The sequence below is a fragment of the Podarcis cretensis genome (assembly GCF_951804945.1).
Source record: "Podarcis cretensis genome assembly, chromosome: 12".
NCBI classification, from domain to species: Eukaryota; Metazoa; Chordata; class Lepidosauria; order Squamata; family Lacertidae; genus Podarcis; species Podarcis cretensis.
In genome coordinates this window covers 25,474,143-25,499,113 of record NC_137181.1, presented here as the reverse complement: position 1 = coordinate 25,499,113, position 24,971 = coordinate 25,474,143, and the positions used below count along the sequence as shown (strand labels likewise).

The 24,971-nt window shown below is 43.5% G+C and overlaps 1 protein-coding gene across 1 annotated transcript in view; it reads right to left on the bottom strand.

The window, feature by feature from the left end:
* The window catches only part of RSU1 (Ras suppressor protein 1), a 62,533-nt gene that overhangs the window by 31,754 nt on the left and 5,808 nt on the right, over positions 1-24,971 (bottom strand). The window contains exons 3-8 of the mRNA XM_079948374.1: positions 24,804-24,854; positions 13,216-13,336; positions 11,395-11,513; positions 9,166-9,248; positions 8,674-8,788; positions 1,911-2,043 (exon numbers count right to left, since the gene is read on the bottom strand). Coding sequence (XP_079804500.1) covers positions 1,911-2,043; positions 8,674-8,788; positions 9,166-9,248; positions 11,395-11,513; positions 13,216-13,336; positions 24,804-24,854 — 622 coding nt within the window. The remainder of the gene's footprint in view (positions 1-1,910; positions 2,044-8,673; positions 8,789-9,165; positions 9,249-11,394; positions 11,514-13,215; positions 13,337-24,803; positions 24,855-24,971) is intronic.

Sequence of the window (24,971 nt, the reverse complement as noted above, 5' to 3'; positions counted from 1 at the left end):
CCAAGGCAGCTGCTTCCCTTTGCTCACAATCCTGTCAGTAGCTGCTAGCATAATGCATAGTGCACCTTTGTTAGGCTGCTGAACAAAAGAAATACTTCATATGACTATTGCAAACTCACCAACATGTTGGTACGCAGGCACTGCTAGGACACTACCTGAATACTATGGTCAAAATAAATGTATCAGTGTGTAGGTAGGCTTAAAAAGAAAAAAAAACGTTTTTTACGGCAATGAATTTCAATTCTTGAGCATATGGCCACTTCATCCGATGCAAATTGTTAATTAACAAATGTTGAGTGTGCACTAAACCTTTAAAACATGTTTGAAGCATGTTTCTCCCTACCCCTCAAAGAATTCTGGGCACTGAAGTTTGCTATGGGTTGCTGGGAACTGTAACTCTGTGAGGGGTGAACTACGACGTCCAGAATGTGGCATGCCAGAATGCCAGGGAAAGAATGTGCCTTGAATGTACTTTAAAGGTATAGTGTGTGTGCAGCCAAAAATAAATTTGTTGTATTGCTGTACAACGCCCCTCATGTGCACACCTTTATTAGAGCAAGCAAGATAACCAGATATTTGTGTACAGTGTTGATATTAAAAGCTGCCTTCTCACTCAGACAGAAAGAAATGTTCCAACCTGCCCTTCCTCTCCAGATGCTGCCACTGGTTGTAAGCAGGGAACTTCAGCAGGAACAAGCATGGCTTGCAAGACCATCTTTCAAACCTACACCCCATCGAAGACATTTGCCCACCTAAGGATCTATCACACTCTATGTGTAATTACATCCTTCTGTCTGATAAAATGATTGCCCTGCTGAAAAATTACTGGATTCCCATCTCTTTCAGTGTAGCCAGGCATTTCGTTATGGTTTCATCATAACTCCTAACATATGGCAGTTGCAATTTGACATATATCCTCTAATCCATGGGTGGGTAATTCATTCAGCACTGAAGACCTTATTGAAAATGCATCATAAGCCAGAAGGTGGAAGCTCGGTTCAATAATTTATGCACCTATAATTCCCTCTGCATAAAACCTTCTTGGCCATGGCGCTTCCGACCCCAGAGCTGTTGCAAAGCTGAGATGCACCTCGTACTTTTGTGGTGTCTGGGCAAATAACACCAGGCTATGACAGGGAGCAGCCTATGTAAAGACCTCCAAATGTTGTTGGAATACAACTCCCATCAGCTCCAGGTAATGGCCAAGGATGATGGGAGCTTTAGTCCAACAGAAAGCACCACATTGCCAACACCCCCATCAAGTAAACAACAGCCACCTAGCTTAGTGGTTCTACCCTCCTGCTGCCACCAGAGGCGCTTCTGAGGAACTGCCTTGCCCTGAAGGGAGGAGAGAAGCAGCAGCAGTTCCTTCAGTGACCAAGAGTTTCTTTCGTCTTTCCTGTTTTATTACAGAACTTTTATTGATGCCATTTTAAAAAAAAAAAACATATTACTGAAATTGCTTTGTGAAGTCCATCTGAAAAAGCAGCATACAGTTAGATACCTTAATGTAAACTAATAAAGTACCTTAAGACACTTTCATCTGAGCTAAGACGCAGCATAGGTGCTCTCTAGGCACTCCAGGCCACCAACTTTGTGAACAGGAACAGATACTCCACCAGAATCCTCCCCTTTATGTGCCTCAGCTGTGCATTCCAACACACAAGCCAAGGTGCAGGTAAATGGTATGGACTGTGCAGTGGCGATAAAGTGTGGCATAGTCCCTGCTGCTATTCATTCTGGGGAGGAAGGGCTTAATAGGAGCACCTCTAGTTTGGTTCAGGTGGGTTGAGTCATTGAGGTAACTCACCCTGATAAGATCACAGGGGCTTTGTGCCACAACTCCATTAAAAAGAAAGAAAGAGAGAAAGAGAAAAGCTATTGAAGACAAACGGAAGCACAATACTCACTATTTGTACGTCTCTGACCGAATATATTCAAACACATGAGAAATGCCCAGCTGGAACTGATCCGCAATGGGGGTGACCCAGGGATTGTTCTCCGCTTTGAAGACTTGCTTTTGACCGGTCAAATCCAAGTTACCTGAAAGGATCGAACAGGCATTTACTCTTCTGGGATAATTTAAATAACTCCAGCATTTAAAGAACGACAAGTGAGAGAATCAACCAAGGGGCAATGTGATTCTAAACACATTTACCTGTAAACAAAAAGTCCTAATGAGTTGAAGTCAACTTCTTTCCGAGAAAGTCTGAATAAGACTCTATTTGTGCAATCGAATCCAATTTCTGTTAACTCAGATGTACATCCTACCGAGTTGACACCAGTGGGGCTTACTCCAAATTATCCTGCATCCATAAGTGTTGGGAACCTCCAGCCCATGGACCTAATCAGATGCAGAAGGCGTTTTAATTTGGCTCATGAGGCCATTTCCCTTGAGCCACGCCGACAAGTCATATGTGTGTAAAGACAGCTGCAAAGGAACAGCCAGGCACCTTAAAATGCACTCCAGGTTGTTCCTTTTAAATCTGGCACCAGATACAAACCCTACTGGGATTGTTTCCACTCAGGAGCTCCCAATGAACTCCAATCAGCTCAGCAGTGACTTCAAGCCCCAACTAGATTGGCTGGGATCTTTATTTTTATGCCTAAGAGCAGGCATAGGCAAACTCGGCCCTCCAGATGTTTTGGGACTACAACTCCCATCATCCTTAGCTAACAGGACCAGTGGTCAGGGATGATGGGAGTTGTAGTCCCAAAACATCTGGAGGGCCGAGTTTGCCTATGCCTGCCTAAAATCACATTCCCTCATTGACAACCTTCCTTTGGTGGGAGGGGCCAGAGGCAAAAGTTGGGAAGAGCATCAGATGTGACTCTGAACATTGTACGACTCTGGTCAAGAAGCTTCTACACACACCCCTCTTTTCCTCTTCCATCCAGACCAGCAAGTTTGAAAACACATTCCAGCTAGGCAAAAGGCACACAGCATGGCTGTGAGGGTTGCGGTCTGTGTGTATGGCCTGGAAGGGAGGCTTGGGGAGCTGCCTTTGGGGCTTGGTTACCTGCCCTAAGTTACAGACTAATGCAGGAAAACAAAAGTAATTAGCCAAAAAAAAAAAAAAAAAAAAGCTCTATCAAATAAAGCTCTGAGTCTTTAAAATGCCAGGTTGAACTATTGTTGTGAGCAAAAATGTCACAAAGCTCTTTCCCTGCTAATGTGAATTTGGGCATGGCTGAGAGACGAGTCTAGGTTCTGCTGAATCATGCCATATGTGAGATTTTATAAGGTAAGTAAGGGCTGTGGATAATATGTAGAGAAAGAAGGGGGGCTGGGCCTCTGTTGCCCCCTTGTATTGCATACTGGCAAAGCTATCAGAACAACCTCACCTCCCTAGTGCTGGATCGACAAGTGACAGCAATACATGAAGCTCAGGCATTATACGGGGAAGCGTGTGGTGGCTGAGCTAAGCAGCACTAGAGGGATGGGCTGCTTGAGAGCAGGTGCCCCCCAAAGTTGCTGTGGCTTGCTCAGGTGACACAGTGTGCATTTCCCATGCTCTGTGCAGCACATGAAGAAGAGGAGTTTGGATTTGATATCCCACTTTATCATTACCTGAAGGAGTCTCAAAGTGGCTAACATTCTCCTTTCCCTTCCTCCCCCACAAAAAAACACTCTGTGAGGTGAGTGGGGCTGAGAGACTTCAAGGAAGTGTGACTAGCCCAAGGTCACCCAGCAGCTGCATGTGGAGGAGCGGGGAAGCGAACCTGGTCCACCAGATTATGAGCCTACCGCACTTAACCACTGCACTACATGACCCTTAATGTAGCCCAGGAGGAGAAAGTGGGTGAGCCTAATGACCTTGGTACATGTGCAAAGGAGAAAGATGGATGCTCGTCTCAGACAGGCCCTCTGAACCATTTGTCATTCCTCTTCTGTCAACTGTCTGAAGGCCTGTTCTCCTCTCGCGTAATAACATGCAGGCACCAGCACTCCACCCTTCTGCCAGCCAGGCAGCAATTGCCCTAAGCACTTCATGCTTGAGTGCGCCTGGCTTGCAGCCTCGCACCCCGCCTCCTTTAGTAGAGGCCTCAGCCGCGCTCCTGTTCTAACAAGGATCAGGCAGTAGGATTAAGCACTGTGACAAAGAGGAACCTAATAAGCGAGAGGCCGGGGTGTCTAAATCTATGCTGGTGAGCTCAAACAACAGATTCACACAGTTCAACGTGCCGTTTTAAAGGCAGAGGCTGCCGTGGAAGCAAGCCGGTGCTGTGATTAGCAGTAACCCCCTGACCAATGCTGCTATGAAGCTCATATTTTACTTCGAGGCTTATTCGGCAATTGCAAATTGGATTTGCCATGTTATTACCTGGAAGAAAAAAAAACCATAACACCTACAGGCACTTGTCTCTAAAGCCCCCAACCGTAAGCACTCACTTATGCTTATAATTCTGCAAGCCTTGCCATCGGGAGAAGGGAACGATCAGCCCGCCGCCACTCATGCGAATTGCAAAAATATGGCACAGTGCTCAGAGTGTAGGTAGTCGGATCCAAAAATCTCATTCAGAGGAGTGCAGAGCAGAACGCTCCAATCTTGAAATGGTTGAGAGGCTTACTGCCAGGACTAAATCACACATAGATTTAACTTTGGCTTTCTCACCCCTCAAGCATAATATTTCCAACAGAGTTACCAAGTAGTAAAATAAAATCATTTAAAGTGGACATTTGAGGGGGGGGGGAATCATGCACTAGGAGGTTGGGGATCAGCTTTTGTGGAGAAGGGCCTTGCCATTACGGGCAAATGAGGCAGTGCCAAGAGAGGGCAGCTAAATGTTAGTTACTTAACTTCAGCCTATCTTATCATGGGGATGAGGGACACCTTTTAGATTTTCTTCCTCGGGCACCAAAATATTGAGTCACCCCCACAGAAGTAGGAATGGAAGGAGAGGAAGTTATTTAACTAAATGAAATATGCATCTTTTTCAGGATATGTAATCATCCCTAGATACCACCCCAACATGAAACTATTACATTGATAGAGGTATGGTAGAACAATGTAGGTCTTGCATGAAGTGTGGGGCTGTGTTAGGACCTTGACAGCATTGTATTTGGGTACCTTTGCTCCCTGAACAAAGCACAAACATGGTCTGCGGCCATCCGAAATGCTTATTGTGGGCAAATGTCGAATAGATGCCTATTACTGTAAAGCTTTCAAATGTGGGTTGGCCAATGCAAGGAAAATTCAGATGACCCCATCTGGATGCAAAGAAAGAAGAAGGAAAAGCACAAGCATATTGTCGCCTGGCCACACAAGGAAGTCAAGATGAGTCTTGGAAAGGAATGTTTAGCTCCACAGACACAAAAGTACATTAAATACTTTCTAGAACAAATGTTTTCATTGTTGGATCTCAAAAGCTGAGTAAGTGGAGACCTTCATTAATCAACATTCATCTCCAAAATGACTTCAAATCGATCTCATAATTGTAGAAAATACTTGAAAACCTTGAGAAAATCTGCCGGGAGGAAATGCTCATTCTAGCATTAACTAATTAACACTGGAGTCAGAAGAATAAGAGATAGAGGTCAGCAATGTGTTAGAATTTACATCCTGCAAAACTCAAATTTACATGCCAAAGTCACTGGAAATGAATGACTCTGCAATGACCCTCTGATTCACCAAGGAAAAAATTGAGTATCTCATCTTGCTTCAAGAGAGATTTGCACTAACTGGAACATATGTTTAAGTAATTAAAAGGTTAACAGGGTTTAACTAAAAGCATCATTACTCAACAGGAAGTGTTTTTTATTCCATCTCCACCTGTCTGTCCCTTTTTCTTTAGCAGTAAGGATAACGTCAGTTGAGACTTGACTTGGCCCTTGAGTAAGTTCTACTGAGCAAATTCAAACTCCTCAGCTTAGTAAGCAGGGATGCAAGCAAGCCTTTCCCCTTTGCTCCTACCTGATAGTGGGACCAACAGCTAAAACAAAGCAGAAATTAGGAGAGTGGAAGAGTGGAAAGGGAGTGGGGAGAGCAGGCCGAGAGAAGAAGCAGATGGACTAACAGAACTTCAACAAAAAGTACGTTGAATTGGGAAATGGGAAAGAATGAAACCTTACTTAGGGGGTTTGTGTTTCATGTATGAGAGCCTGAAGAACAAAGGCCGAGTGTTAGGCTGCTGGCTATACTGAGTCGTAAACTTCAAGTAAGCAGCTCAAGGAAGTTAGGAAATTGTTTTGACACTGTGACTGTGGAATGCTGATCCAAAAATGGCGATACAGGACTCTATCTCCTCAGGGCATTAGCGTCTTGCCAGGCAGACCCTGAGTTAAGGGACTGTCCTGGCATTCTGAAGACACACTATTTTAAACTCATAACACGTGGTTTGAAGGTTTTATATTCCAGAAAACCAGAGTTTCTCAGATCAGACAAAAATCAAGAACTGTGCTTAATTAAATATTTCCAGGCTGCATGCACAAAAGGTTTATTTAAATGTGGCCATGCTGTTCTCTCATCAGATTTTATCTATATACTCTCCCCTCTTTCTGTTGTCCACCTTCCATTCCATGCCACTGCCCTTAAAAGATCCTCAAGCATTATCATAGATTTCTTTCGCAGGCGTTATCTGAAGGGTAATCTCATATACCTGCATTGATCCCAAGATCATTTTCCGAGGCCCTTCTCCTGGTGCCTGTGTGGGGTGAATGGCTGTTAAAGAGAGGCCTTTTCAGTCATGACATACTGGCTGTGGAATACCCTCCTCAAGTAGGCCCACTTGGCACCCAGCATTAGGGAACAATGCTTTAATCTGTGTTTGATTTTACATTCATATTGGATTTTAATTTTTTTATGAGTTAAAGAATAAGTTGTACACCATCAAGAGAACTTGTCATTGACGGGCAAGATAAAAATACTGCAAATTAGTAAGTGAAACCAAGGCTAAAGTTTAAGTGTCCTTTTCTATTTCCGCTCAGAGGACATGCTCTCTTTCTGATATTCTGAAGAAAGAAATTAATTTTATTTTCTTATTTGGATATAAATACCTCAGAATCCAACTTTATTAAAGGCTAAGTAAGGGATAAACCCTCTGAACAGAATGTACAGTTAGGTTATATGTAAAAGCACGCCTGCCACGATTTTCTTCAGCTTTGCTTTACACTTTCAGGATTACATTTTTATTACTTTGAGACCACGTGATTTGCTTCCAAAAGAGAAAGATGACTTGGCCTCAGGACCCAATCCACTGGGGAAGTATTCTTTTGTAAGCCCTTCTGGAGTGACTGGAAGCTGCACAAGAGCAGGCAGCCTCTGCTTCAAGGGGGACTGAGGAGGAGGAGGAGGAGTTCACAGTGAATTCTGCTCAGTTCAAAATTTATTTGTGTAGAAACAAGCATGCAAGCAACCCCCTCCACCAAATAAACCATGACTACTTTGGTACAGCTGAGCTGAAATGTCTCCCAGGATACATTTTTTTCTCAGAAAACATTAAAGCTTTTTTTTTGACCCCTAAAAATACTGCCATTTCCTCTCCCAGAATGAGCTAGAGCCAGGGGTATTATTAATTACCACTACTGCTTATTACATTTGTCAGTCCCTCAATACAAAAGGGAGGGAAGCTTGAAGTCAATTCACAAGACAGAAAAAGAAAATATAAAAAGCTGAACAATACAAAATACATAGAACGCTCGTTCAACAACTCATTACTAATCTGATATTGCAATTAAATCTGCTGCTTTGTTTTGGCTTTCCCCCTCCTCTACCTTCTAAAATGCAACTCTAGTCGTTGAGAAATCAAGAGTATGTATGGCAAGAAATTTAGTGTTCCCTGTCACTTTATGTGACTGGTTGCAACTCTGTTGTTGAGGTGAATCATGATGTGTCTTACAGTGCAGCACATAACATTTTAAATTCAGGGGGAAAAAGACAACACCTACTAAAATTTTATCTATGGATAGTGCTGCTTACCACAATCTCAGGAACTGCATTTTGAGAACAGTGTCAAAGACAGACACCCAAGGAACTAGAGATGTGAAGGTTGGGAGAGGGGGGAATAGAAAAACTGGGAGGGGTGGGCCCAGTTATTCCTATTTTTCTAGAACCCACCCCCCGCCCAAGTTTTAAGACTTATAGCATTTCCCTTTGGTTTCATATGCTGAGAGTAACTCATTCACAGCCCTAGAGTATAGCACAAAATGATGTAGACTATTATTAGTTCTCCTAGTGGTGCATCAATAAGCCTGCGGACACATTTGCTAAGCTAAGCAGGGTCCCGTATGGTTTCAAATTGGATGGGGGACCCTGTGTGGGAGATTTCTGCATTGCAAAGGGGTTGGACTTGCTGACCCCCATGATCTTTTCCAACTCTACAATTCTATGCTGAATTAATAGTTTGAAAAAGCCATACTGTAAACAAACAAACAAATGACGCTGACATGTTGCTTTATATATAACACATTAAATACGATACCAAATGCCACTATTGCCAGGTGTGACAATATTAAGTTTAGTTGTGGCAGGAATCTTTGCCTCCCACGCTCAGAAATGTTCCTTAAGTATTTGCTGGGCTTGCTAGTTTGTGCTTAGCAGGGGCTGGGGGAAATGCAGAAACAGCAATGAACATGTTTTAAAGATGCTAATGGCCAAGTTTGGTTACCAAAATGAAGGGCTGTGTTCAAGTAGGCTTTCAGGCATTCTCACAGCAGCAATGCTCAAGTCTTACCTAGCTCAGGAGGCAGAACTGTAAGGCGGTTGCCCTGGATATGAAGTTCTTTAAGCTGAGTGAGTTCACCAATTTCTTTAGGGAGGGATATCAGGTCATTATCCCTAAGGCTAAGCTTTAAGGAAAGAGAGAGAGAGAGAGAGTGGTTGAGTGGGAGAGACACAGACAGGCACAAAGTGTTGTCAGAACAATTCTCAGTTGAAAGGAAGCAGATGTTTATGTCAAAATCAGCCATAAATAAATATTTTACACTGCAAAGTCCTTTCTTTCTTTCTTTCTTTCTTTCTTTCTGACACTTCACCCCACCCTAAACATTCAGTTCCCCCAATTTAGTTACAAGTGTCTGCTGATTAACAATAGGCAACGCCAAGAATAGGAGGCCCGTTTCTTCAAAGCCCCCACCGCTCCCCTGCAAATTGACTTGATTCTACTCTTACAAGGGCCGCAAAAGCGAATTGATTTTTTTTCCAAGAATTTAGATAAATTACTTACTATCTGCAACTTTGTGAGCTTCCCAATATCTGGTGGCAGGATTTCAAAATCGTTGTCACTTAGATAGAGTGCACGCAGGGTGGCTGCAAATTAAACAGCAATATATAAACAGGGTGGCATACAACCCAAACCATTTGAGGCCTGATCAATAAAAAAGTGTCAGCTTTGATTAATAACCCTGACTTGGTGAAAAGCCTTTGACATACCCAAGGCTCACTATAATAACAAGCAGGTCAAACTTAGATTTACTGGCTTATTGTACTGTTGGGTCCGCTCAGGAAAACATCTATATCCAAAAGGACTGACACAATTAACAATTCCTGTAACATTAGGCTCTGGCAGGCCACGGCACACCGTTTCAATAGGAGTCTGCCAGGACAGAAGCCATCACAGCTTATTAACTTCCAATTCCTAGTCATTATAGAAATTTGCATCTACAACCCGCCCTCAGAAGCTCCCGATAGGCTTCACCCTCTGCCTCTCTTAGATGTCTGCAGAAAATAGCTGAGAAGTCATTTTAGATCAGGCTGGAGTACAAATACAGCAAATACAAGAATTTATTTTGTACAGATCTGGAACCTAAGAAGCTGCCTTATACCAACATAAACCATTGGGTCCTCCAAGCTCAGGACTGCCTATATTGATTCGAAGCTACTTTCCTGTTTTCAGGCAGAGAATCATTTCTCAGTCCTACCGAGAGAAGCAGAGGATTGTACCTGGGACCTTCTGCAAAGAAAGCAGATACCTGGACCAGTGAGCTTTGGCTATTCCTGCTTTATTCCTTTCAAGAAATGATAGCAAATTTGGGGGGGGGGATGGGGGTAAAAGGATAAATTGGTTTCATTTTAGTTAACTACCTTTTCATGGCTCCCAGATGGCTTAGAACACACCACACCCATCCCAACACAGAAGGAAAATCAGCCATTTCACCATGGAAAGATGCTTCTGATGGAGACACAACTTCCAAAGCTGGACCAAAATTGCATCGCTCCGACTACTCAGTTGTAGATCAAACATGTATGCCACAGAGGCCATTAATGTCAATAGGTCTAGTGTCAGGGGTAGGGAACCTTTTCGACCTGATGGGCCAAATATTTATCTCCCCACTGTGGGCTAATGTTAATCGGGGGGGGGGGGTAGTTGGCCCCATGGAGCAGGTGTGGGGTGAGCTCCCTGCACAGCAGCTGATGCCAATGTTTAATCCTGTTTTCTGCCAATCTAGATGTGCCTCTACCTGCCCCACAGCTGGTGTCACTTATGATGTGGAGAAGGTGACCGTGGTTTAGGGGAAATGGCCCGGTGGGTCAAATTTGCCCCAGGGGGCCAGATGTTGCCTACCCCATAGGAGCAAATTTCTAGGGGCCGAGGGGACTGGTCCCCCTAAAGTTGATGAGCATTGTCATTCAAATGGTGTGTGAGCTGCATCATGTGATCGATTATGCAGGTTGGGCCTTGCCTGCCCCCCAATATTTTATTCAGGCTGGCACCTCTGCCAACCTCTGCTCCAGTGTGGCACGTCAGAGTCTCATGAGAGGGATTAAAACAGGGACAGACAACAGGTTGCCGTCCAGAAGCTGTTCAACTACAACTCCCATCAACCCTGACTTTTGACCGTGTTGGCTGGGTCTGATGGGAGTTGGAGCCCAACAACATCTGGAGGGCTACCCCTGGATTAAAAAGAAAGGATGGATCACTTATTTGCTGCAGGCATCGTGCCAGGTAGAAGGGGGGGGGGGAATTAACTGGCCTAGCTGGTCTAGGGCAGGCACCAGCAGCCACAAAGCCTTTTATTTGCCAAAAGCACTGCAAGCTGAACCCAGGGCTGATAAATAATTGTTCATGGAATACAGATTATAACGTGGTGGCTTGCATTTCTCCTCTCGCTTGGTGACCTTCTTAACTGTCCCAGGCGGGTGCTGCATTTGCTGAAGTTTTAGCTCAGTACGAAATGGAATAAAATTCAAGAAAATATGACCAAGGCGGTAGCTCATACAACACTCCTAGCCGTCCACTTACTCCCACCGAGATCAGGTGACTGTAGATCAAAAGGTACAGATTGTCGAGCTATGCAGAAATATTCAAGGCGGCTCATAGAAGGAGGCATATACCTCTAATATTCTTTTTTTAGAGTTCAGCCTCCCTCAAATAAATTTTACCTGCAGAAAGCAAAGCAACTTTTCAGGATGATTTAACACATTTAAAAAAAAAAAATTAAAAATGGTTTCTTACTTAGATAGAAGAAGTTTCCGGGAAGCGAATTTTCGTTTAAGTTATTGTAAGTCAAATCAAGAACCTCCAGAGCTGGCAAGGAGCCAAATCCTCGTGGCAAGGAGTTAAGCCTGTTCATCCTAATGTTAAGAGAAGGATGTGTAAGGTATTATTTGGGATATGAAAGCAAACATGTTATTTTATTTAGTATATTCAGGCAACGGCTCATTTACATGTGTTCAAGGAACACACGACTGCACACACGCACATCACTGCAAACCCAGAAGTGGCATAAAAAGGGGGGGGGAAACAGGCAGAAAAGAGCGCAAAAATGCTGCAGAAACAGCGCTGAGCAGTCCCACAAGCCTTTGCAAGTGCAATCCCAGGAGCTCTTGCACCGACCTTTGAGGCCTGTTAAGAGTTGGAGTTTGAGCAAGGAGGTTGGGAGGATGTTTGCAGGCTTTTTCAGAGGCATTCCCAATATACATGATTTCACTTAAACGTGCAGTGCCTTGGAACATGACTCCCACATAAATGAGGAGTTGCCTGTATCGCTTGTTTCTCTCTGTTAAGCCATTTTAGACGTTACTGACCACATTCTCTCTTGAACATTTGCTTTGGATGCTGCATAAGGTGACACACCAACAATAACATAATCTAAAAGCCCATAAAAAAAGGAAAAACCCACCAATAACACAAAGAAACAAAAACAGCCACATTAAAAACTCACAATGGCTAAGGAAATGTCCTTTAAAAAGAGAAAGGGTGTTTCCAGACTGTTGTTATTTTGGGTGGGATTCAATCACATACTGGGAAATTCAGGTTGCGCAATTAGGGTGATTGGAAGATCTTGTGCAACAGATCTGCTTCTCCAAAACATTTGCCTTTTTTTCAATAAAGGAAGTGATGGAGAAATGCACTGGAAAGTGTAGGGCAACGCTTTCTTTAGTGCAACACCATCTCACCTCCCAGCAAACAAATCAGAATGAATGCTGCTTAAATAACCAGTGTCATCTAATATCTCTGCAAACAAATCAGGATGAAGGCTCAGTAAACAGTTCCCTGGGAAGAGAGGTCGACTGGTAAACCATTCTGAGAATTTTGCCTTTGTACAACTGGCTAGTTTCTGTACAAATACCATACTTCCCCGCGTATAAGATGAGGGTTTTTCCCTTTAAAAATTAAGTTAAAAAATGTCTTATACACAGCCAGTGCATATTGGTGACATGTGATTGGTTGATTTAGCTAGCCAGAGACTGTCAGCGGCTATTGTTTGTGTCATTGGTGGCTGTGAAAAGGGTTGGTGTTGATTTGCTGTCACTGCGGCAATTGGTGGCTTTCGCTGGTGAGTGGACACATGATAGGTGGCTTTTTCGGGTGAGCAATTTTTGGCCACCCCCTGCTGGGTGGGTGATTGGTGCCAGTGAGGGAACAGACAACTGGTGAGTTTCAGGAACCCCCCCCCCATAAAAAAAGCTCAACAACTCAGACCTGCCACCCCCCCAAAAAAACAACTGACAAACCTCTGCAAAAAAAGCTCAACAACTCTGGGAAATCTCCCCCCCCCCATTTTCTTAAGTTGGAGTCCCTAAAAATAGGGGGGGTCTTATACAAGTTATACACAGAAAAATACGGTATGTGTCTCCCTCTCCTCTAAATCCAGGCAACCAAGAGGCATCAAAAGAGTTCAAGAACTCATTCTAGCCAGGCAAACCCACCGGAGAAGTGAAGAAGGGCCACTGAGAGATGGGGAAAGGGCTGGGTTGAAAGCCCTGGAGGGCCACATTTGGCCCATGCCTGTCTTATGGAGCATCCAAGCAACTGATCAGGACGGATACGCACCCCAGGTTCAAGTGCTTCAGCTTCTGAAGGCTGCTAATCTGAATTGGCAGCTCCTCGATCTGATTGTTGAAAAAGTTGAGCACTTCTAAATTCCGGAGGTCTGCAATGTTTGCAGGCACAGCTGTAAAGAGAAGCACAAGTCCCTCAGAAAACCAACAACAGCATGAAACATGCCACCCTTCTATTTATGGACCAGAAATACTTTCTTTAACAAGGTTCAGAAAATTCATGCATGACAACTTATCTAATATTCATTGGCAGACATTTATTAAAAAGGCAGTAGCATACCGCTGGTTACAAGATGATGGGGACAGATAACAAGGGTTGGCTGCTACTGGCCTGTTTTCCCAAAGACACCTTGCAGACCATTGGGCAAGAGAATGACTGGACTAAATAGGACCTTTGCTTCACCTAGAAATAACCACTCTTATGAATGGGATCCAACTGGCACCCTTCTAGTAACGGAAGGGTTCTTGATCCAGTAAGTGCCTTCACTGATGGGAGAGGATGGGAGGTGATTTTTGCCAAGTCCTCCCTCCCTGTGCAGCCCACCCCCATGCCATCTTCCACCCTGATGTGAAGTACCCCCAAACTTCAAGGAACACACTTTTGGAGGGTGTTGGGGATCAAAATCCCTCCCACAGACACAAGGGCATCCATTACATCATACCCCATGTTTGTATGTAACTAAATATGCACATATCTGCAACCTGGCAGAAGGAATGTTAAGTGATGCAGTGGAGGGAAGGGACCATCAGAGGTCAGAAGAAAAATGTTATTTATTTATTTTTTTAAAAAATAAAATTTATGAAACTACTAATTGTTCAAAATATTGAAACCATAATGCCCTGACCACTGTAAGGCTTAGCTAGTTGCACCCTGTGCCACCTTCATGCATTGCATGGCAATCAAGCAAGCTTGCTGAAGTTACACCTTTGTCTCAGAGGGAGACACATGCAAGGGAGCTCTGTCAGGCTGGGGGGTCCCTGGTGCGGGTACTCCAAGATACATGTGCTGTGCATAGCTTGCTGCTTTTTGTGCAGGTAACAATTTTCCTAGAAAGTTGTGCCCTGGATTCATCATACTAACATAGGAAGAGTCTTTGGATCAAGCCAATGGCCCATCACAATGGCCTATGGGAAGCCTTGAACGAAGGAGCACCCTCCCTTCTTGTGATTCCACAAAACTGGTGTAGAGTGGAAGCACAACATAACTATCATGGCTAGCAGCCATTGATGGTCTTATCCTCCATGAATTTGCCAAATTCCTCTTCCGCGGTCCTCCAAGTCGGTGGCCATCACTACTTCACCACCAGGTAGTGTCCACACATTCCCAAGCAAGAATTAGAAACCCCATTTTCCTTCTTTGAATGACGGATGAAAAATCTTGGAACATTCTGAATACCATTTTGTCCCTTCTTATGGGGCAGTGAAGATATGTTTACTATCCAATTGCTGCCTGTGTCAATTGCAAAGCCATACACCATTAACAATTGTCATTGATGGGCAGGCAAACTGGAAGGAAAATGATGTAAATCTGCAGACTGAGCGTGGGTATTCTTGCATCAAAAACACAGTCTCAAAAGACACCTGGATTCCCACAGGGAACAACAACAAGCGCACATCTATATGCTATAAATTGATCATATGGATGCCCTAAATAACATTTTTATTTGGCTCCATCACGAACAAAATTGAAGCAAAAATGCATTCCAAATAAAATAGCCCATTTGGATTGCTGTTTAAATAACCTATTATCCCAAGTAGACATTCATTTAAAATTCAGTTAAATTGTAACAATTAAAGCTCAACTTTAAATAATGAAATGTTCAGCCGGGCCATTTTTTTATATGCGTCCCAAGAGGTAAGTGCTGTGATCAATACACACACACACACACACACACACACACAAGGTTACATCAGATTAGCAACAGATCAATGTGTTGATACTACCTAGAAATATGAAAAAAAATACAGTTGCATGATATGAATACTACTACTCAGATAAAGATTAAGACTCTCTATGGGTTTAATTTTCATGTTGAGCTATTAAGGCAAAATCTAAGCAAGCAAATAATGTTTACATGTTTTGGGGGATTGTATCCATTCAAGCTTTCCACTGTATTATCACCCGAGGACACAATTTCAACATGATCCATATTCCAGTTAAACTGAATTCCTAAAATTTATGTCCATTCAGACACAATGAAGTCTATAGAAATAATTGGTTTGCATCCTTGTGTTTCAGATTATCTGGATAATGGATCTGGATGTCTAACAGCAATGTAGGTAGCAGATTGAACAACATATACATCCAAATAATTTGCAAAACTGTCATCTAGGGAATATCTCATAGCATAGGCATCTCTCCCCATCCCATTAAACCCAATGAAACAAATATTTACACGGTAGAGTATGAGCCCTTCATTTCCTAGGTTTTTCTTCTCATTGCTTCCTTCAAAATTAAAAATTAAAAAATAGTCCAGTAGCACCTTAGAGACCAATTAAGTTTGTTCTACGTACAGCTTAAGCTTTCGTGTGCATACACACTTCTTCAAATACAGTGTATCTGAAGAAGTGTGCATGCACATGAAAGCTTATACCTAGAACAAACTGGACTATTTTTAAATTTTTTATTTCAACTGCATCAGACCAACACGGCTACCTGCCTGAATCTAGATTACTTCCTTCAGTGTGTCTGAAGGGCCTGGGCTGCCCAGGTGACAAGACGCACACACCCCGGCCTTGCGGATGTGGCCCAAAGGAAAACAAAGCAATATGTTTGGCACCAGCTTGGCTGACGGAAGGAGGTGTACAGTGGTACCTTGGGTTAAGTACTTAATTCGTTCCGCAGGTCTGTTCTTAACCTGAAACTGTTCTTAACATGAAGCACCAGTTTAGCTAATGGGGACTCCCGCTGCTGCTGCGCCGCTGGAGCACGATTTCTGTTCTCATCCTGAAGCAAAGTTCTTAACCCGAGGTAATATTTCTGGGTTAGTGGAGTCTGTAACCTGAAGCGTATGTAACCCGAGGTACCACTGTACAAGGTGCCATCCAACTGTCTTAGGCAGTGGCGTAGCATGGGTTGTCAGCACCTGGGGCAAGGCAAGTAATTTGCGCCCCCTAACCCGCACGCCTGGCACCCCCCCTCCACAGTGGGCGGCGACCCGGCGGCTCGGATCGGATCCGCACAGCAGTGAGAGAGAGTGAGTGAGCCAGGTAGGGGCAGAGAGCTGAGAGTGTGAGCCCGCCCCCCCCCAAAAAATGTTGCGCCCGGCGCGGCCGGCCCCCCCTGCACCCCCCACTGGTCTTAGGGACTCCACTCTGTATTTGTGTAGGATTTGCACCTTAGACTTTTTTTCTCCTGAAGATATCCTGCAAGGCAGCAGAGGTCTAAGACTGAAGTTTTTCTTCTGTTAGATGGGTTACCTTCCCAGGTTGATGAGCCCCACCTGCCCCTCACTTTCTTCTACAGTATGTGCAGAAACTGCCTTCTGCCTAGGCCTGCACCCCAGGGGGGTCACTTAGATGCTGCTAATGCAGCAGCCTGACTTCACCCCTGGAGGCGCACTCTATTGTCTCTGGAGACAGATGACAACACCTTCATTCAATACTGAAGCAATTTTGAAACATCCCCCATAGTTATATACAGTCATACCTCGGGTTACAGACACTTCAGGTTGCGTGTTTTCGGGTTATGGACGTGCCAAAACCTGGAAGTACCGGAACGGGTTACTTTCAGTGTTTCGGCGCTCGCGCATACACAAAAACACTAAATTGCGCTTTTGCATGGAATCGCAACCCGCGTGTGCACAGACGCGACGTTGCGGGTTGCAAACGTGCCTCCTGCACGGATCACATTCACAACCCGGGCATCCACTGTATTGGGATGGTGAATCTGCGGCCCACCTCATGGTGGTTAAATACAATTTCCATCCATTGTCTATGCCGACTGTGCAGGGTTCTAGATTGTACAGAAGCCTAAGTGACTACAGCAGGCTGCCCCCCTAGAAGTTACCCCTCTGACTAGTAGAGAGAAGTGTATGTCCACGTAGATGGACCAATCCTCAGGGAAAAGCTGCGTGAACAGTGTGCACTATGAACACAGGGAAAGCAAGCAAAAGGATTTGAGCAACGTATCCCCCAGCAATCCCACATCCCCAAACTGCACACAGGCAGACACGATGCAGCTCCCTAATGCAATTAAACCCTGTTCTGTGGGTACCGGCCGTTTTGACAGGATGAGAGATTATTTTACTCTCCTCACTAAATCAGTGCAATTTAAGAGGACAAATGATGCTAAATGTGAATTAAAGCTAACTTATGCAGACTCTGTGCTGAATGGAACGTTCCTCCCCAAGCCACTTTGGTGCAAGTGACAACATTTTATGACAAAGTCTTTCAAATAAAGGCTGCATCTTCTGGAAAATAACTGAAGATCTGAATGCATCCTGGATTAGAGCTGCAGCAGGGGTATTCAACATCTTCAGCTGTCGCTGGAATACAACTCCCACTAGCCCCAGCCGGCATGGCCTATGGCCAGTGATGATGGGAGTTTGCATTGTTAAGCTTTTAAAGTCTTAGATAACCCCTTTGATGACAATCAGTTTTTTTACCATTTATTTCCTTACTGTTCTGATACATACCCCCTGTCCTTATCTCAGGCATATGAAGCTGTGTCCTAGATATAGTTTTGTCACCACCCCCTCAACCACCTGTGAAATCTACTAACCTCCCCATCATTAGTTAATAAGATTTCTGCATCTTCCTGGGACCAGTTCAAGGGGGGGCGGGAGTTATGGTTTGAGCAACAAGAAGGCAATGTGTGCAGATTAACCTGGAATGTCAAAATTAAATTCATATTAAACCTTTTCCCAATGTTCAGTTTACATAGTGATGTGCTCCCCCCCCAACAAGATTATATATTTTCTAAATCCCTTCAGCATGCAGTCTGACTAAAAGATGGTTATTGATTTTACTCTAAGCTTCAGAAAAAAGGACATTTTTTTAGTTTAACGAATGAAAGATGGCTTGACACAGGTATTGTACAAAGATATTGCCAGCCTCTATTTTCATATAATTGAGAATGGGTTTGATTGAAATTTCAGCTGTCTTAACCATCTAAGCATTTAACTTGGGAGGATTCGCATGAGGGGAAATGGATTAAAGTTGTAAGCCTTCATATTGAACAAGCATTTTTATTTATTGTTTAGGTTTGGAAGTCCTATGGCTTTTGTTTGCCTGAAGATGTTTAGATTAATTTTGATTGTGTTCAAACTAGTGTATGCTCTGCAAGACAGCTCTCAACATCCCATTCAGGACTGATCTCACCCAGACCTTCCTAGCTGAAGCAAGACCAATGCATCATATATTTTCCAGCTAAAGTCCTGGCCTGCCCAGGATTGCTGTAACATAGGAAGCTTTCTTATACAAGTTCAGACCATTTAGCCTAGTAGGCTAATTTAGCCTAGAAAGGCTGCAGCTCTGCAGAGCCTTAGGCTAAAGTGTTTTTCATCACCCCATAACTGATCCTTTCAACTGGCGATGCCAGGGACTTAACTTGGAACAATGCAAAGCAATATCTCTCAACGTGCATATTGCTTTACTGTGGCTCCAGAGTAAATACAGGCAGTTTGACCATTGCTATTTCTAATTCTGGACAGCAAACTGAAACGTATAAAGGTTTTCAATACCTCCATGTTAAACATAGCTGCGAAGGGCAGGCGTGAGACTGCCGTTTAAAATCTGAGCTGCTTACATACAAATCTTCAGCTGACTTTTACTTAAGTAACCGCTTCTATTTATTTATAGTATTGATATCCTGAATTCCCAGCACAATGCTTGCTCAAGGTGGCTTCTAAAAAAAAAGAAAATTCATCAAAAAGTAAATATACCATAAAAATCACACACCAAAAATCAATAGATGAACAACCCCAGAAGGAAAGGCAGCACTCCTTAAGAAAATATTCATTCCAGTCAAATGAAATGCAGCTTTAAAAAGAGAGAGAGAAACTTTCTCCCTCAACAGGATGCCATCACGGAAGGGATGAGACAAATGTCCCTAGAGAGGAAATTCCAAAGTTTGAGTGTGGCCACTGAAAATGATCCTCTTTGTTCTCTCTACCCGCAATCTCTTTCAAATATGTGTTTCTAAATTCTGAAAGGGGAAATTGTATAGATCAGGGATGGGGAACTTGCAGCCTTCCAGATGTTGGACTACAACTCCCATCCTCCCTGATCATTGGCCATGCTGGCTGGGGCTGATCTGAGTCCAATAACAGCCACAGATTCCCCTGTTTTGCTCAAATGCCGGGATCCACTTCTTCCTTCTGAACCAGATTCCCCACCTGTGATGTTAATGCAAACAACCAGACAACTGTGGAACAGACTGCGCAACTGGCCAACAAGTACTTGCTCTTAACATCTGAAGATGGAGAGCAGAATAAAGCCAGCAAAATCCTAGAACAGGTATGGTTATAGAATTAGGGTCTATCAAAGATGGAACTGCAAGTTGTCTTATAACTCACAAAAAAGCATTCAATAATAAACTCCTGCATACTGTCACAAGTTTCCTGAAGTTTCACAAAGAGGCTTTTAAAGAAATAATAATAATCTCAATAGTGACCTCCACTGGACAAGTCAGACAATGCTTCTGTCTTAAAAAAAAATAAAAATCACTTCACGAACAGCACTACTTAAAAAAGAGAGAAACAAAAATAACTAACCTTCTGAAAATGTCATGTGCATCAACACCAGCAATTTTTCACATAAATTAGGTCCAAAAAGTGACCTCTCAAAAGTATTTGCAATCAGGTTGAAAGTAATATGCTAGGTAGTTTATGACAACCTTGAACTCCCACAAGTTGCAAACTAAAGAGTCATTCCTAACAAGAAACAGATAGAGTGGCAATAACGAAGAAACAGATATATTTATTAGTGAATTGTCTGGTGAGAAGAGAAGAAAGGGAAGTGGCAGAGGCCTTCTGCATACCTCCAGAAACCAGGACGACCCATTCCTAGTCCAATTGAAAGCTGGAGCAGATTATCATTGAGTAACTTGAAAACTGCTGAACTCTGACAAAAGATATTGGTGGTCATTACTGGATAGAGGACAGTTTAAAAGAAGGAAAATAGAACCTTGATGGTCCAGAATTCTAATGGAGAAAGCTGAAGGGAAGCAAAACAAAACATGTATGTGGCTCAGCCAGTGGGTGAACATGTGGCCCTCCAGATGTTGCTGAGCTACAGCTCTCATCACCCCTGGCCACTGGTTATGCTAGAGGAGTCTGATGGGAGCTAGAGGCCAACATCTGGAGAGTAGCAGGTTCCCCACCACTGTGCTAAGCAGTGATCTTCAGAAAACTCTTTCCAGCAGCTAGAGGAACAAGGAAAAGTGGGAAGTGATTGAAAAGTGCTACAACACTACCAATATCCTTGGCCTTTCTAGAGTTCCCAATAAGAGCTCTCCCCCTATGGATCCCAGTGGTCTTCAGAGACCCAAGGGGTTCACTTTCCTTTGGAAAAAACCTGGTGAGATCTCTACTCAGATTAGTTTAGAGCCCTTCACATCCTCTGAGATCTGTTTATTTACCATATTTTTCGCTCTATAGGACACACTTTTTGCCCTTCAAAAATGAAGGGGAAATGTGTGTGCGTCCTATGGAGCGAAGACGCCATAGCCCCGCAACCCTCTCCCAGCTGGAGAGGTGACACGCGACTATGGCAGCAGCCTCTCCACTGAGCCTTTCCGCTGCTCCCTGACCTGCTCTTTGGGGCTGGTGGTGGGCTTCCCCCGCTAGCCCCAAAGAGCAGGTCAAATGGAACCTGAAGCCTGGAGAGCGAGAGGGGTCGGTGCACACCGACCCCTCTCGCTCTCCAGGCTTTCAAGGTAGCCGCCTAAACGGCACCTTGTTTTAGAGCGGGAAAACAAGAGGGGGGAAATTCTCCCCCTCTCTGCGCAGCGCCTCCTGCCGCTTCGCTGAAGGGCCCTGGGCAGAGAGGGGGAGAATTTTTTTTTCTTGTTCTCCCCCCCTCTAAAACAAGGTGCGTCCTATTGTCCGGTGCGTCCTATGGTGCGAAAAATACGGTAATCTGCCTTGTTTCCCCAATAATCCCTCCACCATCAAGTGTGTAAATAGTCTCTCCTTTCCCTCAGTTGCCCCTTGCCCTCTTGGCTCACTACTAGGGTGTCTAGCCCCAGAACTTCTGCCTTTTTCTTCCTCCTATTGTGACAAGACTTGCTCTGAGCCTAGATCTTCGCTCTATTCTTCTTCTGGTACGCCTCCATCCTTGCTCCCTCCCTGCTTGGAATCCCCTCTAAATGGGCCACCCACTATGTGTTTATCCACCAGCTGAGTCAAGAGTCTCTCTTCAAGGCCAGCCTGCCAGCCTTTCCTAGTCTGTTTGGCTTACCTCCGCAGCTAACTGTTGGACTGAGCAGGGAGCTGCTGCAGTTGTCATTCCTGACCACACTTAATGCAAGCGTGGTGCAAAGGATAGCATGTCAGACCAGGACTGAATCCCTTAGCCAAGATTTGCACCTTGGTATAGCTTACTCTCAACTCAAACCTATCTTGCAGGATGTTGTTATGAAAAAATTGAGGGGGGAGAACCATTTATGCAATTTTGAGGAGGGATATAAATGCAATAAATGAAAAATTTTAAATGAACCATAATTGTCAGTAGTAATATCTAAAGGGCCTCCAAAACCTTGCTGAGATGTCTCCAGACTTTGGGAACCCAGTGAAACCCTTACATGTCTACTCAGAGGTAAGCAGGACTTGCTCCCAGGCAAGATGTAGAACATTCCCCTCTTTGCATTATCCTCTCAACAAAAATATATGAGCTTACTTGCTTTGCTTGGTAAGTTTGTTAACTGTTGCTTCAGGCTCTCATTCATAGCCTTTTCATGGTGCTCACCTTGGATTGGATCCAATCCATCCTATCTAGGCAAGAGTTAATTTTCTCTCTTTTTTCTGAAAGCACTATTATTAGTCAAGTAGAAACTAGTTGAAACAATTCCTCAAATTTCATGGTTGATTGCCACAGATATCCAGAAAGATATATAATTCAATGTGCAACAGCTCCTAAAATCTCCAGAAAAGCCTTATAGTATGGCAGATAAGGAAGCCAAGGTTTAAGGAAACCGAACCTTATTTGAAGAATTTGCATTTAAAATCTATAGCGACCCCCCTTTGCTGCTGCCTCCTTCTCTTTTTGTCTTAATGGCTTGAAATCATGCATATTTTTCCAATGACAGATGCATGGAAGCCTATTCTCCTTTGCTGATCTGTGGATGAGGCAGACACTGGTGTGCCTGCACGTGGCAGATTTATTGATAGAAAGATGAAAAGCATGCTAAGAAAAATGTATAAAAAATGGAGATGTGAAAGCAAAAGAATGAAAGCAGGACATCATGACTTACTGTAATGATGTAGGGCTGCCCGTTTTTGGCAGGGTGACGGATGAAACACTGAATTGTATCCAACTAAGTTAGAGTAGACCCATTTGAAATGCACGTCCCTATGTTAGGCAGGCCCACTGATTTCAGTGGGTCTACTCCAAGGGTAACTTGCATTGGATACAACTTACTAACTGGAAAATACTGGACACCATTCATGCATATTTATTACCTTAGAAAATGGACATATTTACTATAAACAACAGAACAGCAAAGCAGGCACACTCATTTATATGCCAGAAAACCAGTAAGAGATGCTAATATGACCTTAGTGGGGCATATCAAGTGTCATCGACACTGTTTTCTCCAAGTCATTTTGAGGACTATCTACTCAGACAATTAATTGTATCTTTTTAAGGGATTAGGTCAAGAGTGTCCAAAGTGACAAATAATAAAAGTGAGATTCAGTCTTTTAGGAGAGGTTGGTAGGGAATAGGCATTTATTTTTATTTATTCAACCTCTACCCCAACCTCCAGCAATTTGCTTGGTGCCTTACAAGGGGTAGAAGTTTCCAAACCACAATTTAAAATTAAATACAAATACATTTTTTTTTTAAAAAAAACTGCATTAAAAAATTGTATTAGCACTACTTTAGTTCACTGCCTACCGCATTATTAAGACCTATTTCAGCAGTACTTTCATAGTAACTCTTAACATGGTTTGCTTTAGCCTGATTTGTTTTATGTTGGTTATATTTTTTGTTTAAAAAAACCCCTTTATTTGTAAATTTTCATTATACATTATAATTTACAGTGCAAATATTGATCTATATGTTAAAAATAAGTAACATAGATGTAAAATAGGGTACAAAGTATCTTTTAAAATTTAATACAATTTCTTAAACAAATAAATGGATTTTTTAAAAAAATGATGACTGACTTCTTATTCTTCCTTCTAAAAAGTGACTCTGCTTGCTCTCCATTCATAGAAGAATTATTTGAGCCTATAAATACATACCATTTATTCCTTGTCTCGAAAATTCCCAGTTCTTCCTTCATATATGGAGTAACTGAACTCCAACCTCTGATAACTTTCAATCTCTCTCTTTAAACATAGCTGCTAACTTAACAATATTTAGTTGTTCCCAGAGTTTCCAAAAAAAGATGTATTTTATGAGTTTTCTGAGAGCTTCCCTAGGATGTGCATACAAGATTCTGACCAGCTGTTATAATATATAGGAGTAGAGTTTTATGGTATAGGATCATTCCGATGAAGTGTGGGTGTAAACTCAAGATCAAGGAAACTCAATCAATTTTGGGGGGGAGGAAGCCATCCCACAGAGAAAAGTTTCCACAAATTTTCTAAAAGAGGGTAGAAGTGGCAAATGAGGCATGGTGGGCCAACATTGGCTGTGATGTGACTAATGAGAAAGCTCTATCCCTATCAATGCTACAGGGAGTTCCAATAAGAGCTCTCAGAAGGTTCTTAAGATGAAGGAGGCCACCCCCCGGCCGCGCCATGGTTTAAATTTCATGTGGCCACGCCCCCTGTCTGCCCGACTGGTCGACCAGGGGGCGTGTGACGCGGCAGGACTCTCGGTGACGTGGGCGGCATCCCTCTGCCCCCAATCTGGGTCACTGGGGGGCTCAGATGCCAGTCTGCAAAACCGCCCCACCAGGGAAGTGGAGCAGACCTCTCAGAAGGTTCACCATCTTAAAACAGAATGTTATGGCAGGGGTGGCGATTACCTTTCAGCCCAAGGGCCATATTTCCTTTTGGGGGCCAGTAGTTAGCAGGGTCAGAGGCAACAGCAGATAGATTTACATCTAATGTTTGCTTCGGAGGAAGGTTAGTTTGATGCACACACACCAACCCTCTCCATCCTTCATCCAGACAAGCTGGTGACAACCAGCAACCCTCTCACCCAGACCCGCATTTAAAGGGGGGGGGAACCACACTATGCATTGACCATAACACTTCATATGTTGGCCCTTCATATATTTGGCCCAGAATTTTGACCAGGGACTTGGCAGCTGGTTCTAGAAGGACAAGAAGCACCACTTGACCGTACGGCAGCCCTCTCCCAAAATGAACCACAGCCACTGGCCTTGCAATCTAAGGAATCAGTAGACAAGTTCATTTGTGCTTAGGCAAGAAATAAAATACTTAGGAATAGAAATGTACTTACTTGTCAGCTTGTTGTGACTGAGGACCAGCTGTGTGATATGGGAAAGAGTGACTGTAAATGAAGAGAGACAATAAAAGTATAAACAGGGCAAAATTGCACTGGGGAAGAAGAAGAGACAAACTTCAGCAGGAATGCATCTGAATAAATACCCGCATACCTTCCTAGTAA